The sequence below is a fragment of the Rhineura floridana genome, chromosome 14, assembly GCF_030035675.1.
Source record: "Rhineura floridana isolate rRhiFlo1 chromosome 14, rRhiFlo1.hap2, whole genome shotgun sequence".
Classification (NCBI taxonomy): domain Eukaryota; kingdom Metazoa; phylum Chordata; class Lepidosauria; order Squamata; family Rhineuridae; genus Rhineura; species Rhineura floridana.
The window spans coordinates 37,646,352-37,670,436 of NC_084493.1; the positions used below are offsets into that span (position 1 = coordinate 37,646,352).

Sequence of the window (24,085 nt, forward strand, 5' to 3'; positions counted from 1 at the left end):
TTTCCAGGTGAGAGAAGGCCTCTCCTGCTGCCTGAGCCATTTGAGCGCACCTGAGACAGCCACCGTGGGGCCCTCCAGATGTTGCTGGACCAGAATTCCCATCAGGTTCCCTCGCCGCCGAGGAGGGTCTGGCATCGTTATATATTCTCTGGATTGTAAATTGTTGTAGCTGATTTTAATGCTGTATTTTTAGACGGTTGTAACCTGCCCTGGGACCTTACAGTGAAGGGCAGATAAGAAAGCCAATAAATAATTTTATTTATTTATTTGATTTATATCCCACCCTTCCTCCCAGCAGGAGCCCAGGGCGACAAACAGAAACACTAAAAACACTCTAAAACATCATGAAAAGACCTTAAAATACATTAAAACAAAACAACATTAAAAACATTAAAAAAGAAAAACTTTAAAAACATGTTTTTAAAAAAGGGTTAAAAATATTAAAAAACATATTAAAAGCAATTCTAACACAGATGCAGACTGGGATAGGTCTCAACTTAAAAGGCTGGTTGGAAGAGGAAAACAATCCTTGATGATTGGCCATGCTGATGGGAGTTGTAGTTCGACATGTAGAGGGCACCACATTGGCTACCCTGAGCTGCTTGCCCCTCCTCCATGGAGCTCGGGGTAGCATGGTACTTCCTTTCCCACCCTCATTGTATCCTCACAACAACCCTGTGAAGTAGGGAGACAGCAGCTGATCGAAGGCCACCCATTAACTGAGTAAGGATTTGAACCTAAGTCTGTCAGTCTGACACTGACTGGCTTTTTCTGGATTAAGGCTCCAGTCTCTGTGGTACAGTCACAGCACAAGAACTCTACCATCTTAATTCTACACTAAGAGGGCATATGGCCCTCTAGAAAAATGTAAATGAAGAGCTGGCGTCTCCTCAGATTTGTGAAACTCATCTTTATAATTGGGGATGCTAAGTAACACCTCTTTGTTCCCTCTTCCCCCCCCCCAAATTTTGAAGCCTCGGATCTGCTGCTGAACAAGAAGGAGAGAAGAAAAAACAGCATCAACAGGAACTTTGTGGGAGACTACATAGGCATGGAGGACCACCCAGAACTGCGGCAGTTTGTGGGCAAGCGGGAAAAGATTGATTTTGCTGACACCGTTACCAAATACGACAGGAGGTTTAAGGTACAAATGTGCACAGGATCTGTTGGCCTTGTTCCCACTTAGGTCAGCCTTCCCCTACAGGAGGGACACCCAGTTTAAGGGGTGTGTGTGCGTGTATAGCCCGACTCCTGAGTTGCTCCTGAGGCCAACACCCAACAGCTGCTGTTGTGATGGCAAACACAGTTGTGCTTCCCATGTTCCCTTTGGGTATGGCCTAACCACAATGATGTGTGGCAGTCTGGCACCCAGCATGGAGATGCTGGCAGCTGAGAAATAACCTGAGGCGGTATCGATGGGAGAGGGAGTCTGATGTTGCTTATGGAGCCCCTGTGGATGAACCAAATCCTGGGCTTGGTGGGACCATCAATATGCCTTTTTTGGAGGGAGTTTCCATAACTGGATGATACATGAAGAGTCAGCCAAATGTGGAGATAAGCCTTATCAGTGAAGCAAAGTGACAAGGCAAATTGTTGGGTGCTGTTATGGTTTGCAGAGCGGGAGGGAGACAGTTCTGATTGTGAGGAGCAAGAGAAGTACCCAGTAGATTCTACCCTGTGTGGGGTGTGTGTGTACCATCCTGAAGTTTTCACCTGTTGGCATCAAAATATCTTAGGCTAGTCTGTGGAGGCAAGATCCATGTCACTCAGGGATTTATTTATTTATTGTATTTCTATACCACCCCATAGCTGAAGCTGTCTGGGCGGCTTACAGACCTAAAAACACGTATACAAATTTAAAACACATCTTTTAAAAACAATTTAAAACACAAATTAAACATTTAAAACAATTTAAAAACACATGCTAAAATGCCTGGGAGAAAAGGAAAGTCTTGACCTGGCGCCGAAAAGATAACAGTGTTGGCGCCAGGCGCACCTCGTCACAAACATCATTCCATAATTTGGGGGCCACCACTGAGAAGGCCCTCTCCCTTGTTGCCACCCTCCGAGCTTCCCTTGGAGTAGGCACCCGGAGGAGGGCCTTAGATGTTGAGCGTAGTGTACGGGTGGGTTCGTATCAGGAGAGGCGTTCCATCAGGTATTGTGGTCCCAAGCCGTGTAAGGCTTTATAGGTTAAAACCAGCACCTTGAATCGAGCTCGGAAACATACAGGCAGCCAGTGCAAGCGGGCCAGAATCGGTTTTATATGTTCGGACCATTTGGTCCCTGTTACCAATCTGGCCGCTGCATTTTGCACAAGCTGCAGTTTCCGAACCGTCTTCAAAGGCAGCCCCACGTAGAGTGCATTGCAGTAATCTAACTTGGAGGTTACCAGAGCATGGACAACTGAAGCCAGGTTATCCCTGTCCAGATAGGGGCGCAGCTGGGCCATCAACTGAAGTTGGTAGAAGGCACTCCGTGCCACCAAGGCTACCTGAGCCTCAAGTGACAGAGATGATTCTAGGAGAACCCCCAAGCTATGAACCTGCTCCTTCAGGGGGAGTGCAACCCCATCCAGAACAGGTTGGACATCCACCATCTGGTCAGAACCACCCACTAGCAGCATCTCCGTCTTGTCTGGATTGAGCCTCAGTTTATTAGCCCTCATCCAGTCCATTGTCGCAGCCAGGCACCAGTTCAGCACATTGGCAGCCTCACCTGAAGAAGATGAAAAGGAGAAATAGAGCTGCGTGTCATCAGCATACTGATGGCAACGCACTCCAAAGCTCTGGATGACCGCACCCAACGGTTTCATGTAGATGTTGAACAGCATGGGGGACAGAACTGACCCCTGCGGAACCCCATACTGAAGAGTCCAGGGTGCCGAGCAATGTTCCCCAAGCACCACCTTCTGGAGGTGACCTGCCAAGTAGGAATGGAACCACCGCAATGCAGTACCTTCCACTCTCAGCTAGTCTCCCCAGAAGGATACCATGGTCGATGGTATCGAAAGCCGCTGAGAGATCAAGGAGAATCAACAGAGCCACACTCCCCCTGTCTCTCTCCCGACAAAGGTCATCATACAGGGTGACCAAGGCTGTTTCCGTGCCAAAACTAGGGATCTCCTTATTTTCTTCTAGATGATAGGATGTGGCGCCTGAAACTATTTCAATCCTTGTTCCTCCACTTCCTTTTTAGTATCAGGGCATGAACACATGTATCCGCAGGTCTGTTCTCATTTTCAGGGCATCAAGCGAGACCTCATTCTCTCCCCAAAGTGTGTGTACCTGATTGGGCGTGAAAAGGTGAAGCAAGGCCCAGAGAAGGGTCTGGTGAAAGAGGTGCTAAAGCGGCGGATTGAGGTTGAAAGGATCCTGTCCGTTTCTCTAAGGTCAGTATCGCCTCTTTTTGAACAGGAAGAGCTCAGTAGGTAATGGGAGGGAGGCGGGGTCAGTGGGCATCAGGAGTGGGGATCCTGGGCCCCTCCAGATGCTCTTGGCGCCCCCAACACCCACCAGCCTCAGCCAGCCTGGCCCAAAGGTCAGGGATAATGGGTGTTGTAGTCCAGGAACATCTGGAGGAAGGCTGCAGGTTCCTCAGGTCCCACTTTAGGACATGTCTTAACCTTTTCTGCTTCCTGGAGGTATCTGGTTGGCAAGTGCAGAAGGAACCTGGATGCTGGGACTGGATTTTTGTGATATTCTAAGTGATTAGATAAATCCACTCTGGACAGGACTTTCTGCCCATATTAGCCACAACAACTCAGTTGAACCTCCATGTTCAGGAGCAATAAATATTTGAATACTAAATTCTGGAGACAGCCGATTACCTTCATGGGCATCTCGTGGTCCATTGTGGGAAACTGGACGCTAAACTAGATGGCCCTTTTGTCTGACCCAGCAGGGCTCTTTTGATCATCGTCTTTACACTAACCACACTAAGTGATTCTGAGTGTGTGTTCTTGCTTAAGAATTTAAGAAGTGCCTTGCAGGGTCAGAACAAAGTCCACCTCATCCAGCATCCTTTCCAACAATCCTGTCAGGCAACAGGGCACTAGGTCAGGGGTGGGGATCTTCCGGCCCTCCAGGCTGCAACTTCCATCATTCTTGACTGTTGGCTAAGCTGGCTGGGCCTGATGGGAGTTGGAGTCCAGCAACATTTGGAGGGCCATCACAGGTTCCCATCTCTGACTGGCTGGGGCTGATGGGAGTTGGCAGATGGGGCAAGCCACTCCCTACTTCAAAATTGTCACTATGTTCAAACACTGACCCTGTAACTATCACATAGTGCACATTACTATCATATCTTGAAATACAAGTATGTTTTTTTGAATGACTTGGAATTACCAGGCCCAAGAACAGAGCTGAACAGGAGCCTGGATCATTTTTCCATCGATCTTCTGAACTCCCAAGAGTGGTTAATTGGATAACCATTCAGTTCCCTCCTGACCCCATCCCCCATGTGCCTTTAAAAGAGTATCTATCCAAACCATTCCTGGTGTTACATTTTCCAACAATATTGAATGGACTGAAGAATAAGGAGACTTCAGTAGTAATGAAACACTCTGCCAATTTATCCCAGTTGGCCTTTACTTCCTGCCTGGAGTGAAGTGGTGGTAGGTGTGCATTACAGACCAAAAAGCTTTGAGTCTCATCAGAACTGCCGTGGTGACTGGATTACAGTGAGGCAGCCGGTTGATAGTCCCACGCAGCAAACAAGATGCAGAACAGGCAAGGACTGCACTTGAACGGCAGCCTTTTCCTGTAGAAAGGCTGGCAGAGAACCCTTCTTGCTCAAACTCTGTATTAAAGATATTCCTAGCATTGCAAGCTTTTATTGCCAAATTACCTGCTCAGCTTTTATATGGTGTTCAGCTTTGGTGTTTTGAGTTTTAATTCCTGTTAAAAAAAAAAGAAAAGAAAAAAAAGTTCAGCCACTTTTTTAAGGGCTATTTTTGGTGTCCCAGTTGTGTGCAGCTTCGGTCTTGTGATCAGAGGTTGGTTTGGGTTCTTTAGAGGCCATGGCCTGGTTGAGCCCTGAAGCCTTCGTTTCATCTGATGTTCCCATCTATTCTGTTTGTTCATTGAGATTGGAATGTGTAAACACATGGATGAAGAGGCCAAATCATAAAATTTACAGTTTAGCTTTTTCTTCATTGCAGCTTTTTTTCATATGGTTCTAACAGGGCTAGATCTTGCAGGATACGGACTTTCAAAATTCTGTTTTTGGAGCTATTGAGACCTGTTTCCCTTATCATTTACAATTAATTCCCTTTCTGTACATTTTCAAGCTAACTCTCTGCAGAATTTGAGCACTCTAAGAAGAGCCTGCTGGATCAGGCCAGTGGCCCATCTAGTCCAGCATCCTGTTCTCAGAGTAGCCAACCAGATGCCTCTTCTGGGAAGCCCACAAGCAGGACCTGAGTGCAGAAGCACTTTCCCTCCTGCAGCTTCTGGCAATTGGTATATAGCAGCATACTGCCCCCAACTGTGGAGGTAGAACACAGACATACGTCTGCTACTGTGTTACATCTGTATGCATGTGTCAACCAGGAGAATTATTTTGGGGTGTTTCACTAGTGGTGATCAAAAGAAATGCAGGTGGTTATGACAGGCAGAGTTTATGTGGCAGGTGGGCTTGTACGTAGCAAGGGGGATGCAGTTAAGGGCCTCTTTCTCACTTTCTCCCCCTCAGAGGCAGAAAAAGTGGCTGCCATTCACTTGTCTGGAAGAAGGGGGCACAGTTGTGTTACATGCTGATGACCCTCTCCATTAATGATCGGCCCCCTCTGCTGCATAGTCCCTTCCTCGCTTCTGTCTGTTGGTCACTCTAGAACGTGACAGTTTTGTATGGAGAGCAGAAGAGAATTTTGGCAACTGGCTTACTTATTTTTATTGTCAACATTTATATATCATTTTATATTTAAAAATTTCAAAGCGGTGTATAGAGATAATAAAATGATACAACAAAACCAAGATAAAATAATCATACACAATTCACAATAATGTAATGGCTGCCACAAAATGTTGTAGTGTATCCCCAGCTGTTTTGGAATTCAACCAGCCCGAACACGAGTCTTGCAGTGCTCTTTGGGACTCAGAGGGGAGTGGAGGGAGCAAAAGGGATCCCTTTCCTTCCTACCCTCCTGAATAAAACCTACTCCTATTTGCACGCCTTCAGCGTTCCATAGATCCTGGGAGTTACTGAGCAGATGTTCTTATTGAGCATCTTATTGGGTTTTTTTCTTTTTTCCCTTTTTTTAAAAAAATATTTTTATGGAGCTGTTAAAAACAATCAACCTTAAGAGAGGTCGATACCAAGCAGAGTAACCCTGCTCTGTTTGAGGGCTGAGTAGCCTCCAAAAGGTAGCGCTATACCCTTCAAATATTATCTGGTCGCAAACTCAGGTTTCTTGCAGCAGAACAATGTCAAAGGCCTTGATGTAATCAATGAATGAATGATCCCCAGCCTTCCCCTTCCAGCCCGCTATATTTCAAGAAAGACATCTAATTAAGAATGGCGTGTAGCATGTCCTAGGTAGTCAGTCAGTAGCCTTTAGTACCTCTAGCACATTTTCTTGGTCTCAAAAACATATCCATGTGTTATAATATCCAATATTATTTATATTGTTTTAAATTTTGAAATTGCGTTTTAAATTGTTTTTAAAATGTGTGTTTTACATTGTATATTTGTTTTAATGTTTTTGATTGCTGTAAACCGCCCAGAGAGCTTCGGCTATGGGGCGGTATACAAGTGCAATAAAAATAAATAAATAAATAAATATCCACTTCTTTAGGGGTTCTGTACAAGTGTCAAGGGTGGGAGAAGGTCCCAGTTTGTTTGGTTCCAAGAATTGGCAACTAGCCCAATCCATGGAACTGGCCAAGCCTGCCATGGTTTTAACTGCATTTAATTCAATCTCTTTCCCTATTTGCGAAGAAGAATCAATAGATTGGAAAGTTCCAGTTTGCTTGGGTTTCCTAACTATGCAGACTGGGGAAATAGCTTTGATGGTAGGCGTCGGTGCAACTGTTGGAACCTCTTGTAATTTGGCCAGGTTTCCATTATTTGAGGAAAGACTCAGAAGTTTAGTCTTTACCATACCTAGTCTTTGTATGATACTTGTCTGCTCAGTCTGTGGGAGAGCAGAGAATGAGCGAAGAGGTGATGCTTATCTGCCTCCCACAGATCGTGAGCCCCAGCTGACAAAGCGTCAAGGCCCCAGCTGACAAAGCGTCAAGGCGAGTTAAGCAGCAGGGCGAGGAGGCCAGGGTCCCCCACTCTGCCCGTCCGTTCTGTAACCTCAACTAAACCGCAGTCTCCAACCCATTGACGTAATAAACCTTAAACAAAACTATGCAGGTAAGAAGCCAGCAGGGGTGTGGGGGCTTTCCAGTGTTTTGCACTGCCTGCAGCATGTACGACTATCTGCCTGTTGGACAGAAGTCGTGGGTGTGCTCTCGGTGCAATATGCTCCTGGCTCTCTGGGAATGACTTCATTTCCTTGAGGCCAAGGTGGCGGACCTGGAAAAGCTGAGAGAGGCAGAGAGGTGTGTGGAGGAGGCCTTCAGGGACGTTATAGCTGTGTCCCACTCCAACGATGATAGCTCTCCTGCTATCATGGAGAACGATGGTCTCGGGGAAGGAGAGCATCCAGCTGAGGAAGAGGGAAACGATCCCTTAGAAGGGACCCATTCCTTGGGGGATGAGCAGCTATCATCTCGTGCCGAGGATATATCTCCAGGGGGTGGAGGGATCCTTGTAGTGGGTGATTCGATCATTAGGAACATAGACAGTGGGGTGTGTGATGGGCGTGTAGACCGCAAGGTGTTTTGCCTGCCTGGTGCGAAGGTTGCGGATATCGCCCGTCATTTAGATAGTTTGGTAGACAGTGCTGGGGAGGAGTCAGTGGTCATGGTGCACGTTGGCACCAATGACATGGGGAAATGCAGCCGTGAGGTCCTGGAAGCAAAATTTAGGTTGCTAGGTAGGATGCTGAAAGCCAGGACCTCCAAGGTGGCTTTCTCTGAAATGCTACCGGTTCCACGCACAGGCCCAGCCAGACAGGCCCAGCTTTGCAGTCTCAATGCGTGGATGAGACGATGGTGTCGGGTGGAAGGGTTTGGATTTGTTAGGCACTGGGGAACATTTTGGGACAAGCCGGGCCTGTACAAAAGGGACGGGCTCCACTTGAACCAGAATGGAACCAGACTGCTGGCACTTAAAATTAAAAAGGTAGCAGAGCAGCTTTTAAACTGATTGAGGGGGGAAACCCGACAGGAGCTGAGGAAGGTCCGGTTCGGAATAAACCTCCCCCCTGGGATAAAAACCAAAGAAATGATGAAATTTTAAAAGGGGTAGGCCTAGAAGTAGGCATTGTGAGAGCAGGGGCACAGGATATAAATTCAGAAGAGCAAAATTACCACAGGCCAAACCACAAGTGCCAAAGACACTTGAAGAGAGACACTGCTTACAAGTGCCTGTACGCTAATGCTAGGAGCCTCCGAACCAAGATGGGAGAACTGGAGTGCTTGGTCTTAGAGGAGAGCATTGATATAGTGAGCATAACGGAGACCTGGTGGAATGGAGAAAACCAGTGGGATACGGTTATCCCTGGATATAAACTATATTGGAAGGACAGGGAAGGACGTATTGGTGGCGGAGTCGCTCTATACGTGAAAGAAGGCATTGAATCCAGCAAGCTCGAAACCCCAAAAGAGGCAGACTCCTCCACAGAATCGTTGTGGGTGGTGATAACATGCCCCAGGAGGGATTTAATACTGGGAACAATCTATCGTCCCCCTGATCAAAATGCTCAGGGAGACCTTGAGATGAGATATGAAATTGAGGAAGCATCCAAACTAGGAAATGTGGTAGTAATGGGTGACTTCAACTACCCGGACATAGACTGGCCGCATATGTGTTCCAGTCATGACAAAGAAGCAAAGTTTCTAGATATTCTAAATGACTATTCCCTAGATCAGTTGGTCATGGAACCGACCAGAGGGACGGCAACCCTGGACTTAATCCTCAGTGGGGACCGGGACCTGGTGCGAGATGTAAGTGTTGTTGAACTGACTGGGAGCAGTGACCATAGTGCTATTAAATTAAACATACATGTAAATGGCCAATTGTCAAGAAAATCCAACACGGTCACATTTGACTTCAAAAGAGGAAACTTCACAAAAATGAGGGGATTGGTAAAAAGAAAGCTGAAAAACAAAGTCCAGAGGGTCACATCACTCGAAAATGCTTGGAAGTTGTTTAAAAACACTATATTAGAAGCTCAACTGGAGTGCATACCGCAGATCAGAAAAGGTACCGCCAGGGCCAAGAAGATGCCAGCATGGTTAACGAGCAAAGTCAAGGAAGCTCTTAGAGGCAAAAAGTCTTCCTTCAGAAAATGGAAGTCTTGTCCGAATGAAGAAAATAAAAAAGAACACAAACTCTGGCAAAAGAAATGCAAGAAGACAATAAGAAATGCTAAAAAAGAATTTGAGGAGCACATTGCTAAGAACATAAAAACCAACAACAAAAAAATCTATAAATACATTCAAAGCAGGAGACCATCTAGGGAGACGATTGGACCCTTGGATGATAAGGGAGTCAAAGGTGTACTAAAGAACGATAAGGAGATTGCAGAGAAGCTAAATGAATTCTTTGCATCTGTCTTCACAGTGGAAGATATAGGGCAGATCTCTGAACCTGAACTAACATTTGCAGGAAGGGATTCTGAGGAACTGAGACAAATAGTGGTAACGAGAGAGGAAGTTCTAGGCTTAATGGACAATATAAAAACTGACAAATCACCGGGCCCGGATGGCATCCACCCGAGAGTTCTCAAAGAACTCAAAGGTGAAATTGCTGATCTGCTAACTGAAATATGTAACTTGTCCCTCGGGTCCTTCTCCGTGCCTGAGGACTGGAAAGTGGCAAATGTAACGCCAATCTTCAAAGAGGGATCCAGAGGGGATCCTGGAAATTACAGGCCAGTTAGCTTAACTTCTGTCCCTGGAAAACTGGTAGAAAGTATTATTAAAGCTAGATTAACTAAGCACATAGAGGAACAAGCCTTGCTGAAGCAGAGCCAGCATGGCTTCTGCAAGGGAAAGTCCTGTCTCAGTAACCTATTAGAATTCTTTGAGAGTGTCAACAAGCATATAGATAGAGATGATCCAGTGGACATAGTGTACTCAGACTTTCAAAAAGCTTTTGGCAAGGTACCTCACCAAAGACTTCTAAGGAAGCTTAGCAGTCATGGAATAAGAGGAGAGGTCCTCTTGTGGATAAGGAATTGGTTAAGAAGCAGAAAGCAGAGAGTAGGAATAAATGGACAGTTCTCCCAATGGAGGGCTGTAGAAAGTGGAGTCCCTCAAGGATCGGTATTGGGACCTGTACTTTTCAACTTGTTCATTAATGACCTAGAATTAGGAGTGAGCAGTGAAGTGGCCAAGTTTGCTGATGACACTAAATTGTTCAGGGTTGTTAAAACAAAGAAGGATTGCGAAGAGCTCCAAAAAGACCTCTCCAAACTGAGTGAATGTGCAGAAAAATGGCAAATGCAATTCAATATAAATAAGTGTAAAATTATGCATATTGGAGCAAAAAATCTGAATTTCACATATACGCTCATGGGGTCTGAACTGGTGGTGACCGACCAGGAGAGAGACCTCGGGGTTGTAGTGGACAGCGCGATGAAAATGTTGACCCAGTGTGCGGCAGCTGTGAAAAAGGCAAATTCCATGCTAGGGATAATTAGGAAAGGTATTGAAAATAAAACAGCCAATATCATAATGCCGTTGTATAAATCTATGGCGCGGCCGCATTTGGAATACTGTGTACAGTTCTGGTCCCCTCATCTCAAAAAGGATATTCTAGAGTTGGAAAAGGTTCAGAAGAGGGCAACCAGAATGATCAAGGGGATGGAGCGACTCCCTTACGAGGAAAGGTTGCAGCATTTGGGGCTTTTTAGTTTAGAGAAAAGACGGGTCAGAGGAGACATGATAGAAGTGTATAAAATTATGCATGGCATTGAGAAAGTGGATAGAGAAAAGTTCTTCTCCCTCTCTCATAATACTAGAACTCGTGGACATTCAAAGAAGCTGAATGTTGGAAGATTCAGGACAGACAAAAGGAAGTACTTCTTTACTCAGCGCATAGTTAAACTATGGAATTTGCTCCCACAAGATGCAGTAATGGCCACCAGCTTGGATGGCTTTAAAAGAAGATTAGACAAATTCATGGAGGACAGGGCTATCAATGGCTACTAGCCGTGATGGCTGTGCTCTGCCACCCTAGTCAGAGGCAGCATGCTTCTGAAAACCAGTTGCCGGAAGCCTCAGGAGGGGAGAGTGTTCTTGCACTCGGTTCCTGCTTGCGGGCTTCCCCCAGGCACCTGGTTGGCCACTGTGAGAACAGGATGCTGGACTAGATGGGCCACTGGCCTGATCCAGCAGGCTCTTCTTATGTTCTTATCGTTACTAGCCTGAGGTGAGAATCGGAGTTCCAAAGGAGTAGATTTTATCTTCTCCGATTCCTGCTGAAGTGGGTTTATGGATGAAGATGTCACTTCATCCCACTTAATTAAGTCTGGGGCTTTAATATCAGGAATAGGATCTTGGTGTAGCTCAAGACCTGACAGTTGGATAGGCAACAGATTCGATGTAATATGTTTGGCACATTTAGAACCCTTAGGGTCTTTGCTGCCAGACCAAGTTCTCGGGCCAGATTGTTTCTTTGGACTAACCAGTCCCTTCCAGCTGCCGCCCTTACTGTCAGTGATGATGCCAGAACCTTTTATAATAGCTCTGTGTCTTGATGAAGGTAACAAAGGGTGGAGAGAGAAGTCCTTGAAGACTCTCACCGGGGAAATACCATATGAATCAAGGAATGGCCTTTCCCTAATTAAAGTAGTGAGAATATCTAGTTTGGTAAAGCTTAGGAGTATACTTCTATGGGTTGGAAAGGCACCTAGCAACTCCACTGCTTTCAGATCTATGGATCTGATTCTTAGTAGTTGTCTTAGGTGGTGTTTAGCCAATTTAATTGTGCCCCAGCGTGGGATATCTCCCCTTAAAACGGCCTGATGTTTAGGATAACCTGGTAGTTCTGTAACACCAGATGATATCCCATGCCCCCTTTAAATTGACCATTATTAGCTTTGGTAATATAACTCGCAGACGTGTTCAATTGTTGAGGAACAGCTGTAGAGACAACTTTTCCTGCCCTTTCAGGGAGCTGATTAGGCTCCATGATATTCCCCAGAGCCTGGCTTCTACTTGAGATAAGCTGAGCTAACTGTTCTAAGGTGCTCCCTATATCTTCTAATTTAGAATAAATATCTTGCATTGTATTAGCCACCAGAAAGCAGTGCTTGGCCATATGTTCAAGGGAAAATGTATTGGGGGGGAGTTAAGTTCAGTTGCAGTCTTATCGTTAGGGGGAAATCATTCATTCAAAAAAATCAAACAACACAATCAGAAAAGGAACGAGCGTACACAATCATGGAGGTTCAGCACAATGTTGAATCTATCGAGTCCGTTTCAGGATTAGTTCACTTAAACAAGCATTAACCAAATACGGTTCTCTCAGAAGATGTAAACTCGATAAACCTGTATCATACTTTTTCTTTTTTCTTTACAATGCATAAAAAGCCCATCATAACAAAGGACCCTGCTATGTAACAGCTCTGTTTCTCTTCCAGAGTAATAGGCTGAAACCTAGATATTAGAGGTGATGACTGAAAGTTGAATATATGTTTACTGAAAGGTGTGTGGGATACTTACTCATTAACTGCATCCTCCGGGATCCAGTAGTGCAGTTTGATGGCTTTAAAAATCACATGCTCATGCATGCATATGTAAGTTGACTGTGTATATATAAAGTATATCTTATATAACAATGGCATCACCCACACACAAGAGGGGAAGTACCAGCAGACTTCAGGAAACCACAAGGTTTGCAGAAGAAAACATAAACTGGGTGGGGGGAATCCCAGGAGACTTGAACATGCTCGGTGACTATGGAATGTTGCCAGACTGTGGCAGGGGGAAAAATCCAGAATGCCAGAGGTGAGAATATAGAAAGGAGTATCCTGCAAGAGGGTGTGTCAGGCACCCTGAACAGGTACATTGTACGCTGCAACATTTTGTTGCAGGTCCCACTTGTAATAATATAATATAAATGCAATATAAATCATAGAGCTTTTAAAAAATAAAAGCTAAAATCATACAAACCTGGAATTTCATTTAGAATTCCATCCGATGAGAGGCAAAGTTTGCATCTCTTGTGTCCCCAACTTTATTTTTACAGTACGATGCAAGATGACCTCTTTGTCTTACACGAGCAAGAATATGACAGTCTCCTCGAATCAGTCTTCAAGACGGAGTTTCTAAGCCTTTTGTCAAAGCGCTATGAAGAGAAAACACAAAGGAGGCTGCCTCTGAAGTTTAGCAATACGTGAGTAGTGGGCTTCAAAACAATGGCGTCCTCGTCTGTCTCGCTTAAGTTTCCAGCAGGGCTGCTTCAACCACATGAGCAGTCACCGCAGGGCCTTAGGGCAGCAGTGTCTTTAGGGGTGCCAATGAAGCCACTCAGAAGTGTGCAGACTTGTGACGCTGGGGGGGTCAACCCTGCATTTGGGCTTGTGAAGGAGATCCATCTTGCAGTCAAGGCGAATGTCGGCGTGAGGGGCCATCCTTGGCTGCTGGCTGGGCCTCAAGAGGATGTGAGCCGGGCTCCTTACAGCATGCCAGGAGTGGCCCCCTGCCCCCCTCTTTGAGCCCACTGTTGCAGCTGCACCCGCACCCCACCTTTTGACCACACTGATCAGTCTGCTGAGGGAGGGTAGTGAGTGCCTTTATATGCAGCACCAAAGCATGCTCAGTGTTGGCCTTAGCTGAGGGTCCTGGTTTCTGGACGAGGGGAGGTTCTGATTGGGGCCAGCGCTTCAGTGCAGTTTGGGCTGGGGTCTCTCAGGGCTCATGTTCCCATCAACCTAAGCAAGTGAGGCAGGCCCCTTTCCCACTGGCCACTGGAGACCTCAGCGCTGTGGGAAGGAGAGACCATAACCAGGTCCTCCTGATTACAGGAATTCTCTTTCCCCCACAGTTTCATCATCAAAGTTGGGCCATAGTTATTTTCCAGAAAGACTGTAAGGGCTGGCTTTTTCCACAGCAGGGCTTGCAAAGAGAATGTGGGGGTCATTTCCCTTTGTGGTGTGATAAAAAAACAAAACACCATCTCACTGCTGTGTAAGCAGACAAAATAATTCTGATGCAAAACCCACCATCCTGGAATGTTTGCTTTTTTAGGCAAGTCATTTCCTAGCTTGTGTAGGAGTTTCCAAAAAAAAGAGAAAGAGAGAAAGAGTGAGCATTTTGCTGGTGTCTGTTCCTGGGTGAGGAAAGAGACTATGAAGAATTGTTTGTCACTCACTCCTCTCAATTTATCAGTTAGGTTTGCTTGGTCTGCACATCATTAAGCACATAATGTGAGGCTGGGCGGAGGCACAGTGCTGAACATCCAGTGGCCATGCGACAGGAGCCCTGACTGGGGCAGAGGTAGTCTTCGGCAGGGGCCGTTCATTTCAGCAGAGCTTGGCTTCGCTGGCTCCCTGCAGGTCACTTTCAATACCACCTCCCAAAGTGGCAGAGATTCTTCAGAAATGGGACCAAAGTTTGGGTCCTGAAGTGGGAGACAGGCCCTTGGGGAAAATTGCTTCCCCTCTGCCGCCCATGATAGACAGCTGTACTGCCTTGAGCAGCCTTCCTCAGCTTGTGCCCTCATGGCAATATGAAGCTGGGGCTGATGGGAGTTGTAGTCCAAAACATCTGGAGGGCTCCAGGCTGAGGAAGGCTGCCCTCGGGCATCCCTTGTGGCGTCCGTTGCATGCAGCTAACTGTCTTTTTCTGCACTCTTTGTGCCAGGCTCGAAGTGAAGCTGAAGAAGGAGAACTGGGGGCCCTGGAAGGCTGGGGGCTCCCGCCAGGTGCAGTTCAGCCAAGGCCAAGGAGACCTGGCCATTCTCAAGCCAAGTAATAAAGTGCTGCAGGTCAGCATCGGGCCCGGACTCCCAAAAAACTCTCGTACGTATGAAGTGCCTTGAGGGGGCAGGGAGGAGGAGGAGGAGGGGGAGATGGTGGCCACCACCATCTAGCGGTCCCTGCTGCAGAGCAGCTTAAATAGGTTTTCTGCGTTGCATTGCAGGCCCCACCAGAAAGAACGCCCCCCAAAGCAGAAGCTGCTCCAGCAAGGCCCAGGGCCAGAACTATCCATTAAGGGCTGCGCCGCCTCCCCCGGGTTTGTCTTTTACCAATACATTTCTTGGCAAATGGTGTTCCAGTTGGGAGGCAGTCACAGATCACGTTAGAAGACTTGGGAACTCCTTGACTAGGATTGCCATCCATCTACTCTGCCACCTTTGAGAACTGCCTTTTGCTGTCTTATGAAGAGCTTCTTTTGGGGGGGGGGGGTCTCAAGCTTAGACAGTGTTAACTGATTCCCCGACAATGAGGTTTATCTGTCATACTTCTGTCTTTTTTAAAAAAGAGTTTTAAATGGAGCCTGCGTGTGTGCATGCAAGAATTAAAGAAAAGCCTTGCTGGATCAGGCCAGCGGGGGCCCACCTAGTCCAGCATCCTTACAGTGGCCAGCCAGAGGCCCATTATGGAAATCTTGCAACAGCGAGACTGCGACAGCATGCGCCCCGCTAGCAGTTTTCTGCAGCTAGTACTCAGAGGCGCATTGCCTCCCACAGTGGAAGCAGAACAGAGCCATTAGCAGCCTTATTCTCCATGAATTTGCTGTGTCACCAGCAGACGAAGCATTGAGGCGAGTTTAGCAGCAGAGCGAGTTCAGCCGCAGGATGAGGCGGCCAGAGCACCCTATTCTGTCTGTCTGTCCCTTGAAATAAACAAAATCTTAGCTTCCAATAAATTAACTCAAACCCCTACAAAAACAATTATGCAGGTGGGAAGGCAGCAGGGGTGTGGAGGCTTTCCAGTGTTTTGCACACTCTGTAACGTGTACGACTATCTACCCATTGGACTGAAGTCGTGGGTGCAGTGAGATCCTTCCCTCTCTTTCTTTGAGGCCATGGTGGCTGACCTGGAGAAGCTGGGAAAGGCAGAGAGGTTTGTGAATTGATATTTTTCCAGGGGGTGGAGGGATTCTGGTAGCGTGTGATTCAATCATTAGGAACATAGTGTGTGTGGGGGGGTGATGAGCATACAGACCGCAGGGTGATTTGAAAGGAGCAGGCCTAGAACTAGGCATTTTGAGTGCAGGGACAGGGACAGCAATTCAAAACAGCAAAATTAGCATAGACCAAACCAAAAGTGCCAAAGATACTTGAGAGATACAGTATACAAGTGTTTATACCCTAATGCTAGAAGCCTCTAAGCAAGGTGGAGAACTGGGGTGCTTAGCCTTAGAGGGCAGCATTAATATAGTGAGCAATGTGGAAACCTGGTGGGACAGAGGAAACCAGTGGGACATGCTTATCCCTGGATATCAACTACATCGGCAGGACAGGGAAGATGTATTGGAGGTGGTGTCGCTCTATACATGAAAAAGCGACATGCAAGCTAGAAACCCCCAAAGAGGCAGAGTCCTCTGCAGAATCATTGTGGGTGGTGATACTGGGCCGCAAGTATAATTTAGTACTGGGGACATTTTGTCGTCCCCATGATTAAAATGCTCAGGGAGATCTTGAGATGAGAAATGAAATCGAGGAAGTATCCAAACTAGGAAATGTGTGTAGTAATGTAGTAATGGGTGACTTCAACTACCCTGACATAGACTGGCTACATACGTGTTCCAGTCATGAAAAAGAAGCAAAATTTCTAGATGTCCTAGAAGAGTTGGTGGTGGAACTGACTAGAGGGGCAGCCACTCTGGACTTAAGTGGCGCCAAGGACCTGGTGCAAGGTGTGTTGTCAAACCGATTGGGAGAAATGACCATAGAGCTATTAAATTAAATATACATGTAAATTAAACATACATGTAAATGGCCAATTCCCAAGAAAATCCAACACAATCACATTGGACTTCCAAAGAGGAAACTTCCCCAAAATGAGGGGATTGGTAAAAAGGAAGTTGAATGGCAAAGTCAAGAGGGTCAAATCACTCCAAAAGGCTTGGGAGTTGCTTAAAACACAGCATTAGTAGTTCATCAGGAGTTCATCATACAGCACCTCAGGAAAGGTACAAGTTTAGACAAATTCATGGAGGATAATGGCATCCAAGGCTACTAGCCAAGATGGCTGTGGTCTGCCTCTGCAGTGGGAGGCCGTATGCTTCTGAATACCAGTTGATGGAAAACTTTTAAAGATCTTTTTAAAGCTTTTGAATAAAGATGTTTTTAAAGATGTTTGTTTTAATTTATTTTACTGTATTTTCATGATGTTTTAGTGCTTTTGTTTCCCACCTGGGCTCCTACTGGGAGGAAGGGCGGGATATAAATTTTATAACAACAATAATAATTTTAAAAAACGCAGAAGGAGAGAGTGCTGTCGCTCTCAGATTTGGCTTGTGGGCTTCTTGTAATGGGCATCTGCTTGGCTGGTGTGAGAACAGGGTGCTGGACTGGATGGGCCACTGGCCTGATCTAGCAGGCTCTACTGATGTTCTTAGTTGGGCTAATCCCCCTTTTAAGCCATCCAAGTTGGTGGCCATGACTGCCTCCTGTGTAAAGTGTCTCCTTTTGTCTGTCCTGAATCTCGCAACATTCAGCTTCATTGGAAGACCCTGTTGGGTTCTAGTATTGTGAGAGAGAGAGACTTTCCCATTTTTCCACACCTCTGCATGTCACATATCCTCTAGGATGCACACCTTAACCTCGTGAGGAGGTTTGAGAGTGTCGAAGAAGCTGAGAGAAATGCCATCAGGAGTCTAGACCAAGAGGCTCAATATCCTACAACGAAGGCTACCGTATATGGAGCGAGAAATGCCAGATGTCCAAGCTGGATTTAGAAAAGGAAGAACTACCAGCAATATTGCAAACATACGTTAGATAATGGAATGGACCAAGGAATTTCAGAAGGAAATCATCCTGTGCTTTATAGATTACAGCAAAGCCTTTGACTGTGTAGATCATGAAAAACTATGGAATGCTTTAAAAGAAATGGGGGTGCCAAAGCATCTGATTGTCCTGATGCGCAACCTATACTATGGACAAGAGGCTACTGTAAAGACAGAATACAGAGAAACCAACTGGTTCCCCATCGGAAAAGGTGTGAAACGGGTGTATTTTATCACCCTATTTGTTTAATCTATACACAAAACATATCATATGGAAAGCATGATTGGACCAAGATGGAGGTGTGAAAATTGGAGGGAGAAATATCAATAATTTCAGATATGCAGATGATACCATACTACTAGCAGAAACCAGTAATGATTTGAAATGAACGCTGATGAAAGCTAAAGAGGAAAGCACAAAAGCAGGACTACAGCTGAATGTCAAAAGACTAAAGTAATGACAACAGAAGATTTATGTCACTTTAAAGTGGCTAACGAGGACAAGGAGCTTCAGGGATTTTTTTGGTTGTCCAAGGGTGGGTGATGCTCATGAACTCCTCGCCTCTTCTTTCTGCTGTAAGGCTTAGTTTATAGCCCTTCACTGGCTGATCTGAAAGCTTTCTTCCACAAGCAGGCTGTTTCTCAGTGGGATGGGGTGGCTGTGTTTACTTTATATTTCTTCAGATGTTGTTGTATTCCACTGCTATTTTTTAGCGTAGTGAATGAGTGGAAAACTGTATAAGTAAAAGTGTTACTTCCAGTACTAGAAAATTGTGCCTCTTTCTTGGCAACTGTATTCCCGGTCTCTGTGTATGGATGTGAAAGTTGGACAGTGAAAAAAGCGGATAAGATAAAAGTGAACTCATTTGAAATGTGGTGTTGGAGGAGAGCTTTGCGCATACCATGGACTGCAAAAAAGACAAATAATTGGGTGTTAGAACAAATTAAACCAGAACAAATTAAACCAGAACTGTCACTAGATGGTAAAATGATGGACTTCCGGGAAGGGTTGCTTTGCCTGTGCTGCCTCTGAGCCGAGCTCTTGTCTCAGAAGAAGCTTTTTCAGCTCTAAAATCAGTCACAACGTTCTTTTTGACTGGTAAAGATTTTCTCCCGGGCAGGGAGAAACGTAGAGATTAACCACAAAGCCTGTTTTTGTGGGGAGGACTGGATTTCATTTATTTATGAGAGAAGGTTCAAACTGCAATGCCGGACAGACTTTCATCAAGCTCTAGCTGATTACAGCGACACGTTTATCTTTACTTTAAAAAAAAACGGACTCTAACAGGCAGATAAGCATCCTTCTTTCTATCTTCTTTTTTCATTTGGTTTAAATTGGTGCAGCAAAAAAGAGATTTGTCAATGAATCAGCTGTGAAGAATTTCTAGGTGAGTTATGGCTTTTCTCTTTCACTAACGAAATTAAGGAGGAAAGAAATCGAAAAAGCTTATCTTTGTTTTTATCGCAAAAAGCTGTCCTGGAGGTGCATTCTAAAGATACCAACGGAAGAGGGATTTCTATTTCGAGGAGGGGGGAAATTTTTTTTTTATTTTTATTTTGGTCTATTTCATTTTGACGAATCTGCTTGTTCACGATGCCACTAATTGTTTTGATGTTGGGAACTAAGTTTGTTTTGTATTCCTGAACACATAGAGATAAGGCAGGCTGTACTGTCTTCACTGATATAAGCAAGTCTGGAATATTAACCCAATTGTGGCTGAAATAATTTTTGTTTCTGTGGTTTTAAGAATGACAACCAGGAAAGTGATTGAGACCATGGAAGAAATTATGTTTCAGAAAATAATGGATGAGATTGAGATAACGAAACAAACCCTGAGACAGGGTAGACAGGAGATGAAAATTGAATTTAACAAAATGACGCAGGAGCTTAAAGAAATAGTGGATTCTGTGAGAGAGGAGTTTGATGGGATAGGGAAGCTACAAGCCCTGGAGATTGGAACAAATGTGAAATTGGAAAAAGATCTGGAGTTTATGGATGTTAGAAATAAAATTTACTGTTTGGAATTCAACGTTGTCCTGAAGAAATTAATGAAGATTTTGGTGGTAAAGTTATCAATGTCTTGGATAATTTTCTGGTCTGGAATGATGTGATGAAGCTTGACATAGAAAAAATCTATGGAGTTGGCTACAGATATGTGACAGTGGAGAAACTCTTAAGAGATGAGCCAGTGCATTTTGTAAAAAAGAAGAACAGAGATATGACTTTGCAGCAATATTTCAGCAACATATTCAGAATTCTTGACTGGAATGATGTGATGGGGCTTGACATAGAAAAAAATTATGGAATTAATTACAAATATGTGACAGAGCAGACATGCACACAGAGCAGAGATGTGACTTTACAACAATATTTCAACTACATATTCAGAATTGATGGCAAGGACATATTTGTGATGGGGGAAATTCCCATCAGACTCTTGTTATATGACTATGGCTATGACAGCAAGATCATCATGGGATACTGATAATGGATGAATGGATACTGAAACCACTGGATTTAACAGGATTATTGAAGATGGAAGATGGAATTAATATTGATAATGGAAGAATGGTTATGGAAATTATTGGACTTAACAGATTTGACAAGATGGATTAATTGATATGTTTATTTAGACTATGGCTATGACAATAAGATTATTATGGGATACTGATAACGGAAGAATGGCTACTGAAATTACTGGACTTAACAGGATTATTGAAGATGGAAGATGGAATTAATATAGATAATGGAAGAATGGCTATTGAAATTATTGGGCCTAACAGATTTGAATCAGATGGATTAAGCGATATGTTTATTTGGAGAAAAATTGAAAGATATATCTCTCAAGGAATTGAAACCTCTCTTGGACTTTTTGTGGAAAGAATAAAATAATGTTTATGAGATTTGATGATTAATTAAGATAACTACTGGAGGAAAGTGATTTTATAATATAATTTTAGAGATAGGATTGTTATATATTGTAGACCTATAACTGATCTGCGACAAATCGGAAGTCAACATCTTATTTTATTGTTTAATTGTTTTTGTTTTGTTTTGTTTCTTGTCTTTGAAAATTTGAATAAAAAAAATTAATGATAAAAAAAAACTAGATGGTAAAATGATGAAACTGAGGTTAACATCCTTTGGACACATCATGAGAAGACATGATTCACTAGAAAGGACAATACTGCTGGGAAAAACAGAAGGGAGTAGAAAAAGAGGAAGGCCAAACAAGAGATGGATTGAGTCCATAAAGGAAGCCACAGACCTGAACTTACAAGATCTGAACAGGGTGGTTCACGACAGATGCTTTTGGAGGTCGCTGATTCATAGGGTCGCCAAAGGCACATAACAACACGTCACTCATTTACACACCTTTTTTAACTTACGTAAACCACCACAACTACCACCTTTCCCAATAGGATCCCTTCCAGTACCTTTTTAAGTTCTACGTTTTTCAGATGGAGCAAGTGGAATGGTACATACTATTGCTTTCTTGTTTTTAAACTTTGTGGTAAGCTGCTTTTTCTTCTTGTTTCTAACAGAAAGGTGGGGTGTAGATATTTTTAATAAATAAGACGTCCTAAGGGCCCCCACCCTGTTCTTTTCTAAAAACCAACTACTCACCTGCGAATGTTGGCGGGTTATAGACTAGGCATGAAACCCGAGAGAAACAATCTTCTGAAGGTAAAGGAAGGTCGGAAAGGACAACCAGAATCCTCCGGAGATTGCAGCACCTTCGGAACATGGGAAGCTGCCTTGCCAATGCTCCGTCTGTCTAGTTCAGTTTTGCAACGCTGACTGGCAGTTGCTCTCCAGGTACGAAACTGGCGTCTTCCTCAGCCCTTCCTGGAGACTGAACCCAAGACCTTCTGCATGCAGAGTTACGTCCTCTTGCTACGCAGCCTCAGCTTTCCTTTTTGGGGATTTTGTTGTTGCGCTTAAAGACAGTTGGGGAAGGAAAACGTGATAGAGGATTATACAAGGATGCCTGGATAAAGAGGAATTTTCTTTCTCTTGCAGTACTAGAACTGAAGGCTATCTGCTGAAATTGACACTGGCTTCAAGACAGACCTTGCACCATGCATAGTTAATCAAAGGAGCCACCGTCCACTGGCTTAGCTGGCTCTAAAAGGCAGTCACAGAGGAAGTGGAGAGCCCCATCAGCAGTTACTGGCCATATTTGCTAAGCCTCCATGTTCAGAGGCAGCAAAGTGACATTTAATGCCAGTTACTGGGAGGAGCAGCAGCAGCAGCAAGAGTGAGCTGTGGCCTCCGTGCCCTGCTTGCCGGTTTTCCATCTGGTTGGCCACAACAGGAAGCCATGTGCTTCATTGGAGGGTCCCACAGAGGTCTGATGAGGGCGGGCCGGCTTTTATTGTCTTCATGAAGACTGGGAGAATTTCCAGAGGGGTAGCCGTTGGGTTGGTCTTTTGCAGCAAAAGCAAGGAAGGGTCTTGTGGCACCTTAAAGACTAACAAATAAACATGATATAAATAAGCCTTTAAGGCGCCACAAGTCTTTTGCTTATAACAGGGAAATTACCCTGATTTTGGGGAGGGATTCAGTAAGGGGCCCCTCTTTTCTCCAGGTGGAGGGGGTGGGGTCCCTTGGGCTCATGTCTCAAACTACTTCTAGGTGTTCATCAGAACGGGGTGATAAAAGTCCCACAACACGCCCTGCACCCTCAAGGCCATGCAAGCCAACGAGCCAGTCAGAGAAGTCTGTACACAAGTATGGCGCGGCCCCCATTGCCACAGGTCTCGGGTGGATCGGACAGACTCTCCCAGCAGCCAGACAGCCTGGATTTCCTCAAGGTCCCAGACCAAGGGGCTGCTGGGTAAGTGCTGTGCATTGTGTCCCCTTTATCTGCATCCTGTACACTCACGTGGCTGCTAGCTGGCTTGTCTGTAGGCAAGCTGTTGGTTGGCCGGAGGGTTCTTAATCGGTGGGCGGCTGCTCTCTGGATCTCTGCCGCTTCCAGTTGCATTGGGGAAGCCTGTTCTTTTGACCGTGGCAGTTGCTGTGAATTGCAGGAGAGTGCCTGGGGCTTCCAGCCAGCTTCCTGCTTTGTAGAGGCCAGTCACGATCCAGAGAAGGCTGCATGTCAGACTTGCTCCCCAACTCTCTGCATCTGTTTCACAGCAACGGAAGCCCAATGTGCGCATTACCCCCATGTAGGGCATATCTGAGTATAATCAGGAGTGGGGCCACACTCTTAGCCCTGCCCACATCAGATTTTTTTTAATAACTAGTTGTGTGCTAACCTTCCCAGACAGACGAGTGTCTCCTCGCACATAGGGGCTCTGCATGACCCCTTGCTGTGCAGATGTCCTAATCAAAGAGGTGGTTGCATGTTGGCCTTCCTGTACAGATAACCACGTGTTTAAAAAAGAAGATTCTATGCTGGGGGCAGGACTAAAAGTTCAGACCCACTCCAGTCTGTAGGCGAGTTTGCCCTACACATGAATTAACACATACACAAGGCTAGAACCTCTCTATAAATATGTGTGCATGTATGTGTTTAAAGACTTAGGAAAAATGTGGCTAATAGTATTCCATCTTTTTCTACTGTAAAAAAATTCACATGCAAAATAGAACATAAGAAGGTGCCTTTATACCGAATCAGACCACTGGTCCATCTCTGGCAATGACTCTTCAAGGGGTCGTGCTAGCTGCACCTGGGGATGTGAGCCATCGATCCTGAGGCCTTAGCCTACTGCTCCCTTCCAAATACTAACACGAGCATGTTTCCCAACAATGTTACCTTTTTCTCAACTGGAGATGCCAGGGATTGAACTGGAGACCTCTTTCCTGCAAAGCATGTGCTGTCAGGGAACTACAACCCTTTCCCTCTTACATATTTGTTTTACTGCCCTTGATTTTTTGTCATTCACTGGGAAATACTTGCATTTGACAGAACTAAGTGGGTTGGAGATAAATGTGATTTGAGGGGAGAACAGTCTGTGGAAGGTTCTTCCTGGCTCGGACACCACTCATAGATTAACAGTGACATTTTAATTCAGTTCTGCAGTTAATAGGCCAAAAAAAACCTGCCCAGAAT

The 24,085-nt window shown here is 45.1% G+C and overlaps 1 protein-coding gene across 4 annotated transcripts in view; it reads left to right on the forward strand.

Annotated features, from left to right (window-relative positions):
- Window positions 1–24,085, forward strand: part of MYO1E (myosin IE) — a 128,584-nt gene that overhangs the window by 99,939 nt on the left and 4,560 nt on the right. For 2 of the 4 annotated variants that reach the window (XM_061596019.1, XM_061596022.1), the window contains 6 exons: window positions 975–1,144; window positions 3,228–3,391; window positions 13,312–13,458; window positions 14,928–15,085; window positions 15,207–15,299; window positions 22,660–22,861. In XM_061596019.1, coding sequence (XP_061452003.1) covers window positions 975–1,144; window positions 3,228–3,391; window positions 13,312–13,458; window positions 14,928–15,085; window positions 15,207–15,299; window positions 22,660–22,861 — 934 coding nt within the window. The remainder of the gene's footprint in view (window positions 1–974; window positions 1,145–3,227; window positions 3,392–13,311; window positions 13,459–14,927; window positions 15,086–15,206; window positions 15,300–22,659; window positions 22,862–24,085) is intronic. The other 2 variants (XM_061596021.1, XM_061596020.1) reach the window with 2 other exon arrangements.